The following is a 14,818-nucleotide window of genomic DNA, read 5'->3' as shown; positions in this document are numbered from 1 at the left end:
AAAACCCCCAACACTGTCCCCCCTAATATTTAATGTGCCCAGTGCATTGTATATATTACCTGTCCATGTCCGCTGCTGTCTCTGCCCTCTGTCCATACACATGCCCTGTTTGGTTGTAGGCGTACATGTGGGCAGGTGAGTGACATCATATACGTGCCCACATTACTCCAGCGACCACATGGGACGCGTGTATGGACTGAAGATGCAGCCCTGCACTGAACCAGGGCTGCTCAAATCCAATCCGAATGAAATTCGGATAGTCGCTATCCGGATTTCTCCCAGTAAACCTTTGCGGGCTGGGTGGGGGGTTTAATCTTACCTATCATGATGTCTTCTTCGTCCATCCCTCGGTGCCTCCCACAATGCAGTCCAATCCGGCGTCACGTGACTATACACTTCCTCCTTCAACCCGGAAGGAGGAAGTGTTTTTAGTCACGTGACGCTGGATTGGAGCACATCGTGGGAGGCGCCGACGGACGGACGAAGAAGACGTAATGATAGGTAAGATTAAACCCCCCCGCCCAGCCCGCAAAGGTTTACTGGGAGAAATCTGGATAGCTACTATCCGAATTTCATCCGGATCGGATTTGAGCAGCCCTACACTAAACATTAGGGGGACAGCGTCAGCGGCGCTGGATGCGGCCTCACAAGGCCAATTCAAGATCGATTTCAACATGAAATAGATTGGGAATCGGCCTTGCGGTGTATGGGCAGCTGTCGGATCTCTCTGTAATCCGATTCGATCAGAGAGAGATTTGTTCTTAGTGGAATCTGCCCATCATCGCTAGGGGACGTTAAATACTATCCCCCTCTGAGTTGTAGCAACTCGGAGGGAGATGTAATTCGGAGTCTGGCAACCGCCGGAGTCCCGAATTACCATTATGTGGGGTGCGCAGCCTAGCATTGCTGCCATGACGGCGCCCAGCTTCGGCGCTCAGCGCCGCGCACAGAACTAACCTGCTTCGCTCACAGTGTGTCTCAGGCCTAAAGTGTACCTGAGATGGGGATAGAAAAAATTATACATGCCTGGGGATTCCTCGCCTCTTCAGGCTGATCACTCCCTCTCCATCCTCCTTCTGCACTGCCTGGGTCCTCCATTATTTGGCCCGGTGGGTCTTCTAATTAGGGTGTACTGCGCATGCACGGGCCAACTGTGCGCTCCCGCCACTGGGAGCGATCTACTACCCCTGCAGATGTGGAATCTTCCCAGTGGCAGGAGCGCAATGGGAGCGCGCACACAGCCGGGCCGCACATGCGCAATACACGCTAATTAGAAGACCTACCAGCCCACATAGCAGAGAATCCAGTTTGCGCAGGAGGACAGCGAGGGAGCGATCAGCCTGAAGGGGCTGGAGGAAGCCCCAGGTATGCATATTTTTTTTCTATCCCCCCCATCACGGGATTCATTTAAAGTGAGCAATGTAAGCTCAATCAATGTTTGGCTAGATCATCGATCATTAGATCGATCCCTCTTTGATTGTGACAGACCAGGAGTTTCGTTGACGGATAGGTGAGCCTTTAGCACTGCACATGGGCAAACAATATTCAAGTCTTGATTAGCACTTCCTGGCTATAGTTACATTGTTAGTCCACCCCTAACCACCATCAGTTGGACCACTGTGACAATGGACTCACACGTCTGTGGGGCATTGCCTAGGCTCCCCTCATCTTATAATCAGTCCAAGCCAAGTACACTTCTCCATGTAGTAGACTTCTTCATTAGTAAATACAGTACCTCCAAACTTTTTGAGAAAAGGAAGAGGGACACTTTGACATGCCCCTGCCACACCTCTTACCACACCCCCACCACGCCCCTCACCATGCATATCCCAAAGGATTCAGAATCAAAAGTTTTATCATTCAAACCACACTGGTCCAATTTATCATCATGAGTTTTCCTTCAATTTAACATTGGAAAATAAGAAAGAAGGGCAAATGAGTAGGAAAAAGGGACAGAAGGATTTGGTTCCCAAAGAGGGACTGTCCCTCCAAAAGAGGAACAGTTGGGAGCTACGCTAGTACCATAGTGGATAGTTTTCCTCAAAACAATACAGTTCATAGCACAACATGTATGTTTAAAATCAACAATGTATTACCGGTAATCTATTGCACTCACAGATCCCTTGAGTAAAAACGAGAGTTTAGTCATCGGGCTCTCCCTGGTCCCCAGGCGTGTGAGACCATTGTAACAGTGGTCCAACTGAGTCAGCGACCACAGGATGCTGGTGGTCACTATAGCGAGGAACCGCAGAGCAAGACTTTGGTTTGCCTAGGATGTCACATCATACAAGAGTCAGACCACCTCACATCCTGTCTGTATGGAGCATGCAGTGCTGTGCTGATAACATCTACATATGTTTCAACTCCTCTGTTAGAGCCCTTTTCCACTAGCAATCGCAAATCACAAACGCCAGTGATTGCAATTTCTCTAAAAAAATGTTGCAATTGCATTTATGCTCTTTCAATCGCAATATTCATTTGCATTGCATAACTGCACTTAAAATCGTTTCAGAAAGCGACTGCGCTCCACAGAATATCAAAACGCGGTAGTGGAAAATACAGCAATTCTTATGTTAAATAGCGATTTAAAAATCACTGGCGTTTTGATCGCAATCCCCTGCAGTGGAAAAGTCCCTTAAGGTGCCCGTACATTACTAGACTTGCTGTACAATTGGTAATTTGATGCCATCATTTTATTGGATTGGGGGAGAACCAGTTATTTTTCATTCTACTCAATCGATGGAACTTGGCTGATATCTGGTCGAATTGACAAATTTATGTGATCGGACAGAATGGAAGATATTGGTCGATCGTAAAGGAATTGGCTACTGTTCACATGATTTTGATTGACGCAGAACAGATTTTTGGTTTCAGAGCATAAAGGCACAACATCATTGAGATCAATTGGTGAATAAGCAGAAGTAGAATAACATAGGATAGGATGTATGGTTACCTTTAAAGCCCCTCCCCCCACCAACACCCCACAAACACTGCAGTTACTCCTCCTCCTCCCCTTCACACCTTCTATTCTACACCCCACAAACGCTTTCCCCGGTTCCCTCTACACACCTTCTCGCTACTTTTCCTCTACACCCCCATGCTTGCCTACCTAACTTCTGCTAACCCCCCCCCTCCCCCCATACACACACATGTTACACACAAACGCATCTTTCCACTACTTCCCTCATCCCACGCTGTTCCACCCACCTGCTACTTCCTTTCCTCCCTCCACACTCCACACCAGTCCACCCCCTAATTCTCCTCACACTCTCCCACTGCTTTTACTCTACACTACCATACTCCTGCTACCATAAACTCCCCCCTCCCCCCCACACACACCCCTTTCCACTACTTCCCCCACACTGTTCCACTCCCCTTATACTTCTCCTCTACCTCCACTACTTTTACTCTCCAACCCCCCACCCATCCTCCTGCTACTCCTCCTCTCCACCTCACCGATCCTCCTGCTACTCCTCCTCTTCCCTTCCCATGTCTGCTTACCTGAAAGACAATAAGATAAATCTCTGCCAGGTCGGACAAGGAAAGAACCATCTATGTTTGGTTCGGATAGGAGAAGCTTCTCTGTCTCTGCTTTATCTATATCCATAAACCATCTGTGAAAAAGAAGATAGCAGTTACTGACAGCAGCACAGCAACAGGGAATAGAGTACATGATGAATAAATCTAATATGCTTCCACCAATTACAAGCCAGCATTCCACTGAAGTCTCTGGGGGGCTGGACAACTGTTTGATGCAGCTCACCTTGCTGGCAGAGGCTGCACCAAGAAGCTTCCGGGGGGGGGGGGGGGGGGGGGGGGGTGTAGGAATATCCCAAATATAACTCACATGGGTCAGGTTGGCATCATAATGACGATTTGGTTAAAAAAGGCATCTGTAATGTTCGCACATGTCTTGTCAGCTCAGGAATAGAATTCTCTCGGGACGTCTCTTAAACTCTTCTCAAATGCATGCTTTTGTATTGCCTAGTAATTTTATTATATTTTGTAGAGGTCCTCCACCAAGCACAACCCACTCCCACTCCCCATGCATGGCCCGCTACACATTTACACATGTACAGAGGTTTAGTAATACTGTGCACAAAAGTGGTGACCTTGAGTCATCAACAGCAGTAGTTCTAATGGGACAATGACATTGATAAGGACATAAGGAGGTGATGATAGATGAACTCTTAATTGTCAAATGTAGAAAAATCATTAAAGGTTACCCGAAGTGACATGTGACATGAGATAGACATGTGTATGTACAGTGCCTAGCACACAAATAACTATGCGGTGTTCCTTTTTTTCTTTCTCTGCCTAAAGAGTTAAACATCAGGTATGTAAGTGGCTGACTCAGTCCTGACTCAGACAGGAAGTGACTACAGCGTGACCCTCACTGATAAGAAATTCCAACAATAAAACACTTTCCTGGCAGAAAATGGTTTCTGAGAGCAAGAAAGAGATAAAAAGGGAAATATCTTATCAGTGAGGGTCACACTGTAGTCACTTCCTGTCTGAGTCAGGACTGAGTGAGCCACTTACATACCTGATATTTAACTCTTTCAGGCATCGTGTCACATGTCACTTCGGGTATCCTTTAAACATATAATTGGTTGGTGTGAAGGGTCACATCTATCCAGGTCATGAAATATCCAATAAGAAATGACTTCAGCTGTTTTGTGCTCTAGATTTTGTGACTCTAAGAACCTGAGCCCACCAATGCAGTTGTATCCGCTTCTGTCCGATTTTCAGCATCTCTAGCATTGATGTGTAACTAAAAAGCGGACACAACTGCGTCAGTGGGCTCAGACCCTTAGTGAGCAACTTCTTCAGCTCTAATGAGATGAAAAACATGTAAGGGTATTCCCAGACCCGGCGCTACCATAGAGATAAAGGGGGCAATTACCCCAGGGCATCCAAGCACGGCCGCCCCCCCCCCCCCAGATCTCCCCCGACTCTTGCTCCCCGGGGCCCCAGCAGAGTACATACTGCAATGCCGCCGGATGATGCCGCTAGCAGTAAAATATTGGTAAATTAAAATTACAGATATTTTACTATGCACAACCTGGCACCTATCCTAGCCTTGACCCTCCACTTTAAGAGTCTAACCTTAATCCCACCCTGTGGTGCCTAACCTTGCCCCCCTCCATAGGTGCCTAACCCTAGCCCCCCCCCAACGGAGCCTAACAACCCCCCCCCCACACACACACACACACACACCTAATGCCTAATCCTAACCCTCCCAAAGGAGCCTAACCTACCCCCACACACACACCTAATGCCTAATCCTAATCCTCCCAAAGGAGCCTAACCTACCCCCACATACACACCTAATGCCTAATCCTAACTCCCACTGTAGGTGCCTAACCTTAACCTCCGTACCTAATGCCAGCTACAATCGCTGCTTAGGCGAACTACAGCAATGGATGAGTGACAACTGGCTGAGACTATATGCAGATAATACTGAAGTCCTTCTGATCGGAGGGCAGCGCATGACAACAAAACAACTTCACCTGCAATCTTCACCACTGGCAATAGGAGGCACAGATCTACACAGCTCTGAGTATGTGTGTAGCCTGGGAGTTCTAATTGATCGGGCTCTAAACTTCAGAACTCACATCTATGCTGTAGTGAAATCATCCTATTTTCACCTGAAGAACATCGCAAAAATCAAGCACCTCATCCCCCTAGAAAATCTGCCAACCTTAGTCCATGCCTTCATTACATCCCGACTGGTCTATTGTAATGCTCTCTACATTGGACTTCCAAAAAAGGACTTGTACCGCCTACAGCTGATACAGAATACTGCTGCTAGATTGTTTACCAACCAATCCCGTCACTGCCTCATAACACCAGTCCTACACTCCCTTCACTGGCTACCTATAAAATGGAGGGTCCTATTCAAGATCGGCCTACTGACATTTAAATCACTTCATAATCTGGGTCCTGGATACGTGAAAGAAATGGTGCCGTTTCGTAGCAATCCCTGCAATCTCAGATCCACAAATTATCTAGTCATACCCAGAGTCCACCTGCAAACTTTTTGGTCCCAGAGCCTTCTGTCATGCTGCTCCTACATTATGGAACTCCTTACCTCAGCAGATCAGGATAGCTCCATCTCTGGACATGTTAAAATCCAGACTGAAAACCCACCTGTTCAGTTTGGCATTTGCAGAAATATAATTTTTGTTGTGTGAATACTTCACCCTACTACCAATTACTGAATTTGAGAGAGCCTAAGCGCTTTGAGGTCCTATGTAAGAAAAACGCTATAGAAATTATATTGTTGTTATTGTTAAAGGGAAGGTTCAGGGAGGGGGATAAAAATATTAAAATCAATATCCACTTACCTGGGGCTTCCTCCAGCCCGTGGCAGGCAGGAGGTGCCCTCGCCGCCGCTCTGCAGGCTCCCGGTGGCCGACCTGACCTGGCCAGGCCGGCTGCCAGGTCGGGCTCTTCTGCGCTCCAAGGCCCGGGACTTCTGCGTCCCACGGGGGCGCGCTGACGTCATCGGACGTCCGCCGGGCTGTACTGCGCAGGCGCAGTTCTCCTGCCTGCTACGGGCTGGAGGAAGCCCCAGGTAAGTGGATATTGATTTTAATTTTTTTACCTCCCTCCCTGAACCTTCCCTTTAATGATAGGCTGGGCACCCGATTACTGAAAGTTAACACGGGTGTCTATGAAACCCCTGCCAATCGTGATGCCGAATTGACCTAAAGTTTTGTCAGCAGAGCAACTTGCCTATCCTGCCACGCTGCTCGGTCCATGCTCCTCGTCTTCATTCCCGCTGCTTGTCTCTTCTCCATGACCCATCACATGGCATTACGCATAATGTGCCGGGTCACTGAGAAGAGGCAGCCAGCAGGTGCGAAGATGGGGAGAACAGATGGAGCAGTGCATCGGGAGCAGGGCTGGCTGTATTAACAATGGGACCCCAGGGCAAAATTAACCTGGGGCCCCCAACAGACACTACCAACCAAAAAGCGGCATTAAGGGCTCTGTGTTGCAGCCAAATTTCCCTCCTGGACCCCTGAGCCGGCTGCTGACCCTCCCTCCCAATCGCCTCCCAACTAAACTGTGCTCCCCGGGGTTGCCTGCACAGGTGAGACACTACTCTGCCAAAGACTCTGCAGAGGCCCCGGGAGCAACAGTTAAGATGGGGGGAGACACCCTGGGGGCCCCTACAGGCTCTGGGGTGATTGCCTCTATGGTAGCTCTGGCCAGGACAGCAGGTGAGTTGCGATGCTGACAAAACTTGGCAGGGGCCCCAGTGGGCAAAGTAAAGTTGAGGGGGGAGTTCTGGGGGAAGGGGTGTTGCCGCTAGCTGGCTTCGGTGCCCAGGGGGTGAATTTAGTGCAGGGGGGGGGGGGGCAATTTCATTTTGTCCCAGCCCAGGGCCCCATTGTGGCTTGAACCGGCCCTGATTACTTTTACATCACAAGTATCAGATCATCAAAACAGGATAAGGGCTAGCGCAGCACACCCAAATCGCAATTATAATCGCTGGCACTTAGCGATTTGCGATAGCGATTTTGTAAAGTGATTTTTGAATGGATGAGTATTTTTGCTCATTCACTCAAGCTTAATTGCTCCAAAAAATGTTACATGCAGCACATTTGGGATTTTAGAAAAATCCCAATGCTGTTGTGAGAACACCCTCACAGGGTTGCAGTAGCCATGCCCTTTTCAAAAGGCTGGCGACCTGAAAAGCGCTCTTGGAGTGCACCAGCCCTAACTTGGAACTCCCTATTTAGGCCTCTAGGTTCTAAATAATCCAGGCTTCTCGCCACAATAGTTATTTATGGCAATCAAGATGCCCTTTAAGACTCTGAACTTTTACTGGTGTCTGAAACGTCAAATGGCTGACATTGTGTTTGGCACAACTTTTTGTACAAAGAGTTAAAGAATGGCTGACAGCCTATCAATATGCGATAAGAAAAAAACTTTGTCGACCAATCTCTACCTTATCATCTTTTTCTTGCAAAACACAATGTCAGCCAGCCGAGGTTTCAGATACTAGAACAAGTTCAGAGTTCTAAAAGGGGTGGTGATGGTCATAAAAAAAAAAAAGAATTGTGAATATGGAAGACTTAATGTACACAGCTCAATACAGAGAGGAGTCGTACTCCAAAACATGGGCCTTCTGGAATATGTTTAGGCAGAGCAGGGACAAGGTCCTCCAGCACCCAAGGCTGAGACACCAAAGTGCGCCCCTCCATCCCTACCACCCCAGCCGTCACACACTGATTGCTATTAGACTAAGAGGGCCACAGGGCCCACAACCTCCCCAACACCTTAATATCTAGTTATCTGGCTTGCAGTCACTGCTATGTATCCCCTTTTCTTATTTCTGTCTGCTTCATACACAATTAGGAATGACAGCTGAATGAATTATGCGCCCCCTCCTACACTGCGCCCTGAGGCTGGAGCCTCTCCAGCCTATGCCTCGGCCCGGCTCTGTGTTTAGGGGACTGGAAGGTTTTATAAACAGAATGGGGTTGTTTCATAAAGCATTACCGCATTTGGTAATACAGAAAACAGCTGACTTTACCGATCACTTAGGAAAATGTCAATTCATAAAAGCTGTTACCGCATGAAAAGCTAAAATTACCGAGCAGTGAGGTAAATTACAGACTTGTGCGGTAAATACCTCAACATATGTCAGTAAATGTCAATTCATAAAGCCTACAACATGCGGTAAAGCCACAAAGCAATACTGTCTGCTTTCAAGTGGTGAAAAGAGTGAGGAGTCTGTGTGAGGAGACTGTGCTGGGAGCTGACTCACAAGCAGATGCAGTAATGGCTGTGACAGACAGGAGCAGGGAGCCAATAGAAACAGCCCCTGTGTTCTCCTGCAAGTCTGGATGATGGAATCTGATAGGACCCGCAGCCTTCTCCGGTGGGACAAGTTTTTAAACCCCCCAGGCAGCAGCAGAGCGAAATCGGGGAAAAAAAACAGGCTTCACCTGAATACCTACAGCTGTGCAGCGGTTTAACCTCATGTATTCATGTTTGAAAATGTGTAGGGGCTTGTGGGCAAATATCACCTAAGTATGGCAAGTGTAAAGTTTCTTTGAAGTTCTTTGAAGCTGTGGCAATTACCGTAAATAGAATGTTAAGAAAGACTAATAGATTCAGAGCAGATTCAGAGGGAGCAGAGGCAGTATAACAAAACATGTGCATCTAAAGGGATGTCTGGGATGCCTCTTCTACTGTAATGCCCTTACTGCACGGAACAGCAATTTTTCCTGCCGTTACTAACAGGTTTTTGTCAATGGGCACCGAACTGTTATTGCACCTGTGAAAATTTGTATGAATGCACACAAGTCTAAAATACCGAATGCTGTATTTTCCCAACCAGATTTCTTTTTCGCACTGCTTTTATGAATCAACCGCAATGATAAGAAACTGATACTGTAGGTCCTGGCCAGGATGGTTGATATGGGCCCATAGTGTTGCTGGTTTACAGATGATGATGAAGATGAGAGAGATCTAGAGAGTAGAGACAGACTGCATCCAACCAAAAGATCTGGTGGTTACTGTTTAGTATTTTCACTTTGACTCCTATTAGCCACGCCTCTCTCAATAGTTCTTAGTTATGTTATATTGTTAACTTTCGTCCAAGTCAGTATGGAAGTCTGACCAATATCCAGAATGATGGACGATACGGATGTCTATAGAAAATAAGTCAATTATGATATACTGTTAGATTGTATTGCTTTCTCTTCTGTTCTTTATTAAAGGACAACTGCAGTGAGAAGAATCTGGAGTCTTCCATATTTATTTCCTTTTAAACAATACCAGTTTCCTGGCAGCCCTGCTGATCTATTTGGCTGCAGTAGTGTCTGAATCACGCCAGAAACCAGCATGCAGCTAATCTTGTCAGATCTGACAATAATGGCAAAAACACCTGATCTGCTGCATGCTTGTTCAGGGTCTATGGCTAAAAGTATTAGAGGCAGAGGATCAGCAGGACAGCCCCTCTCATTTCAGTTGTCCTTTAAGATGTGTCACTTATATCTGATGCTTGAATACTGATGTGGCATTATGTATGAATATCTGTTGGCAACAAAATGAAAATAAAGAATATTAAAAAAACAAACCGTCTTGTCTAGCTTGTTCCACATCAGGTCCTCTTTAGTTTAGGGTCTGGGATTGCTGAATTTTGAATGTATATTTTATTGGTTAAATTGGCATGTCTAGTACATATGAGGCGGTCCGTGCACTGCGTCTTTAAATCACATTTATTATCCAAGGTTATCACCAGCAGACATTGACATAGTACGCGTGTTCACAACATGTATGAAGCGGAACAATCTGACCTGTGTCCAAGATGGATGCGGGGGTGTGACCAGGGGATGAGAGGACGGCACAACAGCCGTTTCACGCCGGTGTGGCGCTTGCTCACGTGCGTATGTCCTTGGCCCAAGGACATACGCACGTGAGCAAGCGCCACACCGGCGTGAAACGGCTGTTGTGCCGTCCTCTCATCCCCTGGTCACACCCCCGCATCCGTCTTGGACACAGGTCAGATTGTTCCGCTTCATACATGTTGTGAACACGCATACTATGTCAATGTCTGCTGGTGATAACCTTGGATAATAAATGTGATTTAAAGACGCAGTGCACGGACCGCCTCATATGTACTACATATCTTCAGTTGCCCATGTTGGCCCGGATGCACGCCTCTACACATATTGCTGAGCAGTGAAGCTTAACAGACGGAGTTGCTTTTTAAAAGGTGCAGGGACCAATTTCCACCCCCACTACTGAGTGCCAGGCACATCTACTTCTTTTGTGTAAGGCCCGGTTCACATTAGCGGTGGCTATCCGGAATAGCCGTGCCGGAGCCGCACCGCATGCTGGCCGGACGAAACGGACGCACGGCATAGCAATGTAAGTCTATGCCACCGTTCACATGCGTCCGTTTCGTCCGGACCGGAGCCGGACCGGATCCGGACTCCGGCGTCCGTTCCAACATGCGCTATTTTTTGGTCCGGCTCCTCCGGCAGCCGTATCCGGGGCGGAGCCGGACTGCACCATCCGGCCAATGGAAACCAATGAGAACCGGAGAGCGCACAACACACTGGCAAAAAATCCGGATGTTCTACCCCACTTCCTATGCGGATTTTTGCGGCGATATTGGCTGGGGACACATGGGCAAGCATTTTGGAGTGGAGCAGCACAGCTGGATCCGGATCCGGAGATTTTGGCAGCATGTCGGAGGTGGAGGTGAGTGCTAAACAGCAGAGGGCCTGATTCCACAGGTCCCCCTTCTGCTGACCTCCCAGACCCCAACATTTTTTTTTGTTTTTATACAGGTTGTTACTCTTTAAGAATCCGGATCCGGACCGCAACCGTGTTCATACCGCACGGAAACCGTATGCAACCGGACCGGATCCGGACAGGAACCGTACGGTTCAGGTCCGATCCGGCTCCGGTGCGGTCCGGACATCCGGTGCGGTTTTTGCAAAACCGCAAGTGTGAACCGGCCCTAAATTGGCATGTCTGTTTGGGATAAAAACTTTGCAATGTATTGAGTTACTTATTGATGCAGTATAGCCTGTCAAAGGGACATCCGCTCCAAAACATTAGTTTATTGTTGTAACGTGTGCTATTATAATACAGACCGTTATCTGGATGGTGCCGGCCTTTGCCTTTCTTCATACAGTTTTTAAATTGACAGTTTTTAAATTGTGAACATAAAAAATGCAGACATTATGCTCTGACCATTAAATTGCATAGCATGTCTATGTTATTTTAGGTATAAGGACACCTTCTGTTTGCAACTGCATGGTACGGTAACGGGTTCAAATGTCGCTGCCTCAGGAGCAATGTTAAAGTGGTCTGAAACTCTGGCATAACATTCAATAAAAATGTGTTTTCCTACTTTTTATTACCCATACAGTTATCATATTTGCTATTGTGCACAAGTAATATTGTCTGTCTACAAAGTACAAGTTTCCAAAGTGTATCTTGCCCTGAACGCTGGCATTGCATTTTATTATATATTAAAATCTTCTAGTGAGCTGTTCTGAACTGTGTGCATGCTAGAAGCAGTGAGAGCTTCTCAGAGAGTGTTTTCTGTTGTTTACACACAAAGGGCTTGATTCACCAAGCGGTGCAAAGTGTTTGCACGCTGGTGAAAAGGCCATTATCACGCCTAAACTCACTTTAGGCATGATAAGAAGAAACTCGCGCGAAGTTGCCGCGCGTACGCGCGCAGCACCCGACGCTTCGCGCGAAGCTCCCATTAAACCCTATGGGACTTTGCGCGCGTACGCGCGGTAACTTCGCGCGAAGAGCAGGAAAAAGCGGTGATAACTCAGTGGTGAAAAGGTCATCACGCCTAAAGTCTTTTAGGCGTGATAACTGGGTTATCACCGCTTTGTGAATCAAGCCCAAAGATAACATTGGAATGTAAACAAATATACTGTTATCTCCAGTCTGGATGTGGATCTCAAGCTGAATAGCCTTTCCATCAGTGGACAAGTGGACAAGGTGCTGTGTTTAACTGTTTAAGTGATGTTCTGCTACAATTTTTTTTTCTGTGATAGTAGCTTTAAAGGGAACCTTAACTGAGAGGGATATGGATGTTTTCTTTTAAACAATACCAGTTGCCTGGCAGTCCTGCTGATCTCTTTGGATGCAGTAGTGGCTGAATCACACACCTGAAACAAGCATGCAGCTAATCCAGTCTGACTTCAGTCAGAGCACCTGATCTGCATGCTTGTTCAGGGGCTGTGGCTGTAAGTATTAGAGACACAAGATCAGCAGGAGAGTCAGACAACTGGTATTAATTTAAAAGGAAAAATCCATATCCTTCTCAGTTTAGGTTCCCTTTAGGCTGCTTACACACTAAGACGTTACAGGCGCACGTTAGTGCAGCCTGTAACGCTCCCCCAACGCACAGCAATGTAACACAAGTGGGCTGTTCACACAGCCCACGTTACGTTACATGTAACGCTGCACGTTCTGCCGAAAGTGCAGCATGCTACGGCGTTACAGCGGCTTAAGCCGCGTTAGACTGTTTGCACATGCGCAGTCATGTTGGGGAGGGGCGGAGAGCAGCCAGGCACATGGCTAATTAATATTCACTGCACGTTGTGACGTGCAGTGTTTACTTCCTGGTGCGGCCGCTCTGTGCAGCGATTGGCCGGCGGGACCACGTGATGCCGCATGCGTCCAAGAGTACGAATCACGGCTTTACGGACGCCAGAGTGAGCTGCACAACGCGGCTCACTCTGACGTCCACATAGAAGAGCACCAGGCCTTGCGTTAGGGGCACGTTATGCGACCTTAACGTAGCACCTAACGCAACGTCTTGGTGTGCAAGTAGCCTAAAAGCTGTAAGGAATCTTTTACAGCAAAGTAAAAATGCTGACTTTCAGACCACTTTAAAAGATATTTAACATTACGAAATATAGGTGTGGGGACACAGGGCACAAAGATACCCTTAATATTATAGTCTTTATAGATTGAGATATTTATTGGGATAAAATTAGAAATTAGAATGTAATCAATTAGGCTGGGAACTGCGTGGAACAAGGAGATAATTAATACTGGATGAGAATGATGTATGGAAGAACTAAACACAAAAAATATAGATGTTACAAAGAGATCACCAAGCGTTTGGGTTGTTTTTTTTTTGTTGCTGTTTTTTCTTTTTTTTAGCAAGTTCGCCCCTAGCTTGAGTATATGCCGTATGAAGCCTATTTGAATAGGGATTTGGCATCTGTGCTGCCGTGTGTTGCACTGATGATTACATTCACTACATTGAGCGGATCAGTGTTGCGCTTCGTTAGAGAATGCTTGCAACGATGCAATAGCGGATGTAGTCTGAACATCGGACAGTACAGTCCATGCATTTCATATAATCTAGGGTGTTGCACGCGCTGCGCGTTGCCGAGATGCAGAGATTATGATTATTACATTATTAATACTTATAAGTATTTATACAGTGCTGACATATTCCGCAGCGCTGTACAAAATATATTGTCTCGTCACTGGCTGTCCCTCAGAGGGGCTCACAATCTAATCCCTGCCATAATCATATGCCTATGAACGTACCGTACAGTGTATGCATCACAGTCTAGGGCCAATTCAGGGGAAGCCGATTAACTTATCTGTATGTTTCTTGGATGTGGGAGGAAAACGGAGTGCCCAGAGGAACCCCACACAGATACCGGGAGAAGATGCAAACTCAGTGCAGAAATGTTAGTTTTCCAGTACAGGAAGAGTTAAAAAATCTTCAGTTGTTATCTATGCAAAAGAGCTTCTCTGAGCTCTCCGACCCAACTTGGATGGAATACAGTCCTGTTTTCAAAAGCACTAAAACAGCCAAGAAACAGTGAGAGACAGCTTGAGATTTTACTGCAGGAAAGTTCAAAGGGTCATTATTTCTGCTTTTTTTTTATAGCTGCAAAGACAGAGTTTCATTTCAAAACTGAAAATATGACAAATGATGCAATGTTATTTAAAAAAGCAATATAACTGAAAATAAAAATACGAGACTCTTGTCTTTGCTACTAATGTTCTATTCCTTATCCATACTACACATACAATTTATTGTATCGTAAGTTGCTGAGGTTTTTTTTCGCTTCAGGTTTGCTATAAGTCTACCAGACTTACATAGTTACATATTTATTTGGGTTGAAAAAACCCATCAAGTTCAACCAGAAAATTTGGTACAACACCAGCCTGCTCCCTCACATATCCCTATTGAGCCAGAGAAAGGTGAAAAACCCTTACAAGGCATGGTCCAACTAGCCCCAAAAGGGGGAAAATTCCTTCCCGACTGCAGATGGCAATCAGATAA

At 46.6% G+C, this 14,818-nt stretch overlaps 1 protein-coding gene across 1 annotated transcript in view; it reads right to left on the bottom strand.

The window, feature by feature from the left end:
• Positions 1-14,818, bottom strand: part of LOC137540788 (tyrosine-protein kinase Srms-like) — a 45,120-nt gene that overhangs the window by 19,262 nt on the left and 11,040 nt on the right. The window contains exon 2 of the mRNA XM_068261941.1: positions 3,502-3,614. Coding sequence (XP_068118042.1) covers positions 3,502-3,614 — 113 coding nt within the window. The remainder of the gene's footprint in view (positions 1-3,501; positions 3,615-14,818) is intronic.

Source organism: Hyperolius riggenbachi, chromosome 12 (genome assembly GCF_040937935.1).
Source record: "Hyperolius riggenbachi isolate aHypRig1 chromosome 12, aHypRig1.pri, whole genome shotgun sequence".
NCBI lineage: Eukaryota > Metazoa > Chordata > Amphibia > Anura > Hyperoliidae > Hyperolius > Hyperolius riggenbachi.
Note: the sequence above shows the minus strand (reverse complement) of the source record. Positions and strands in the feature narration are given on the sequence as shown.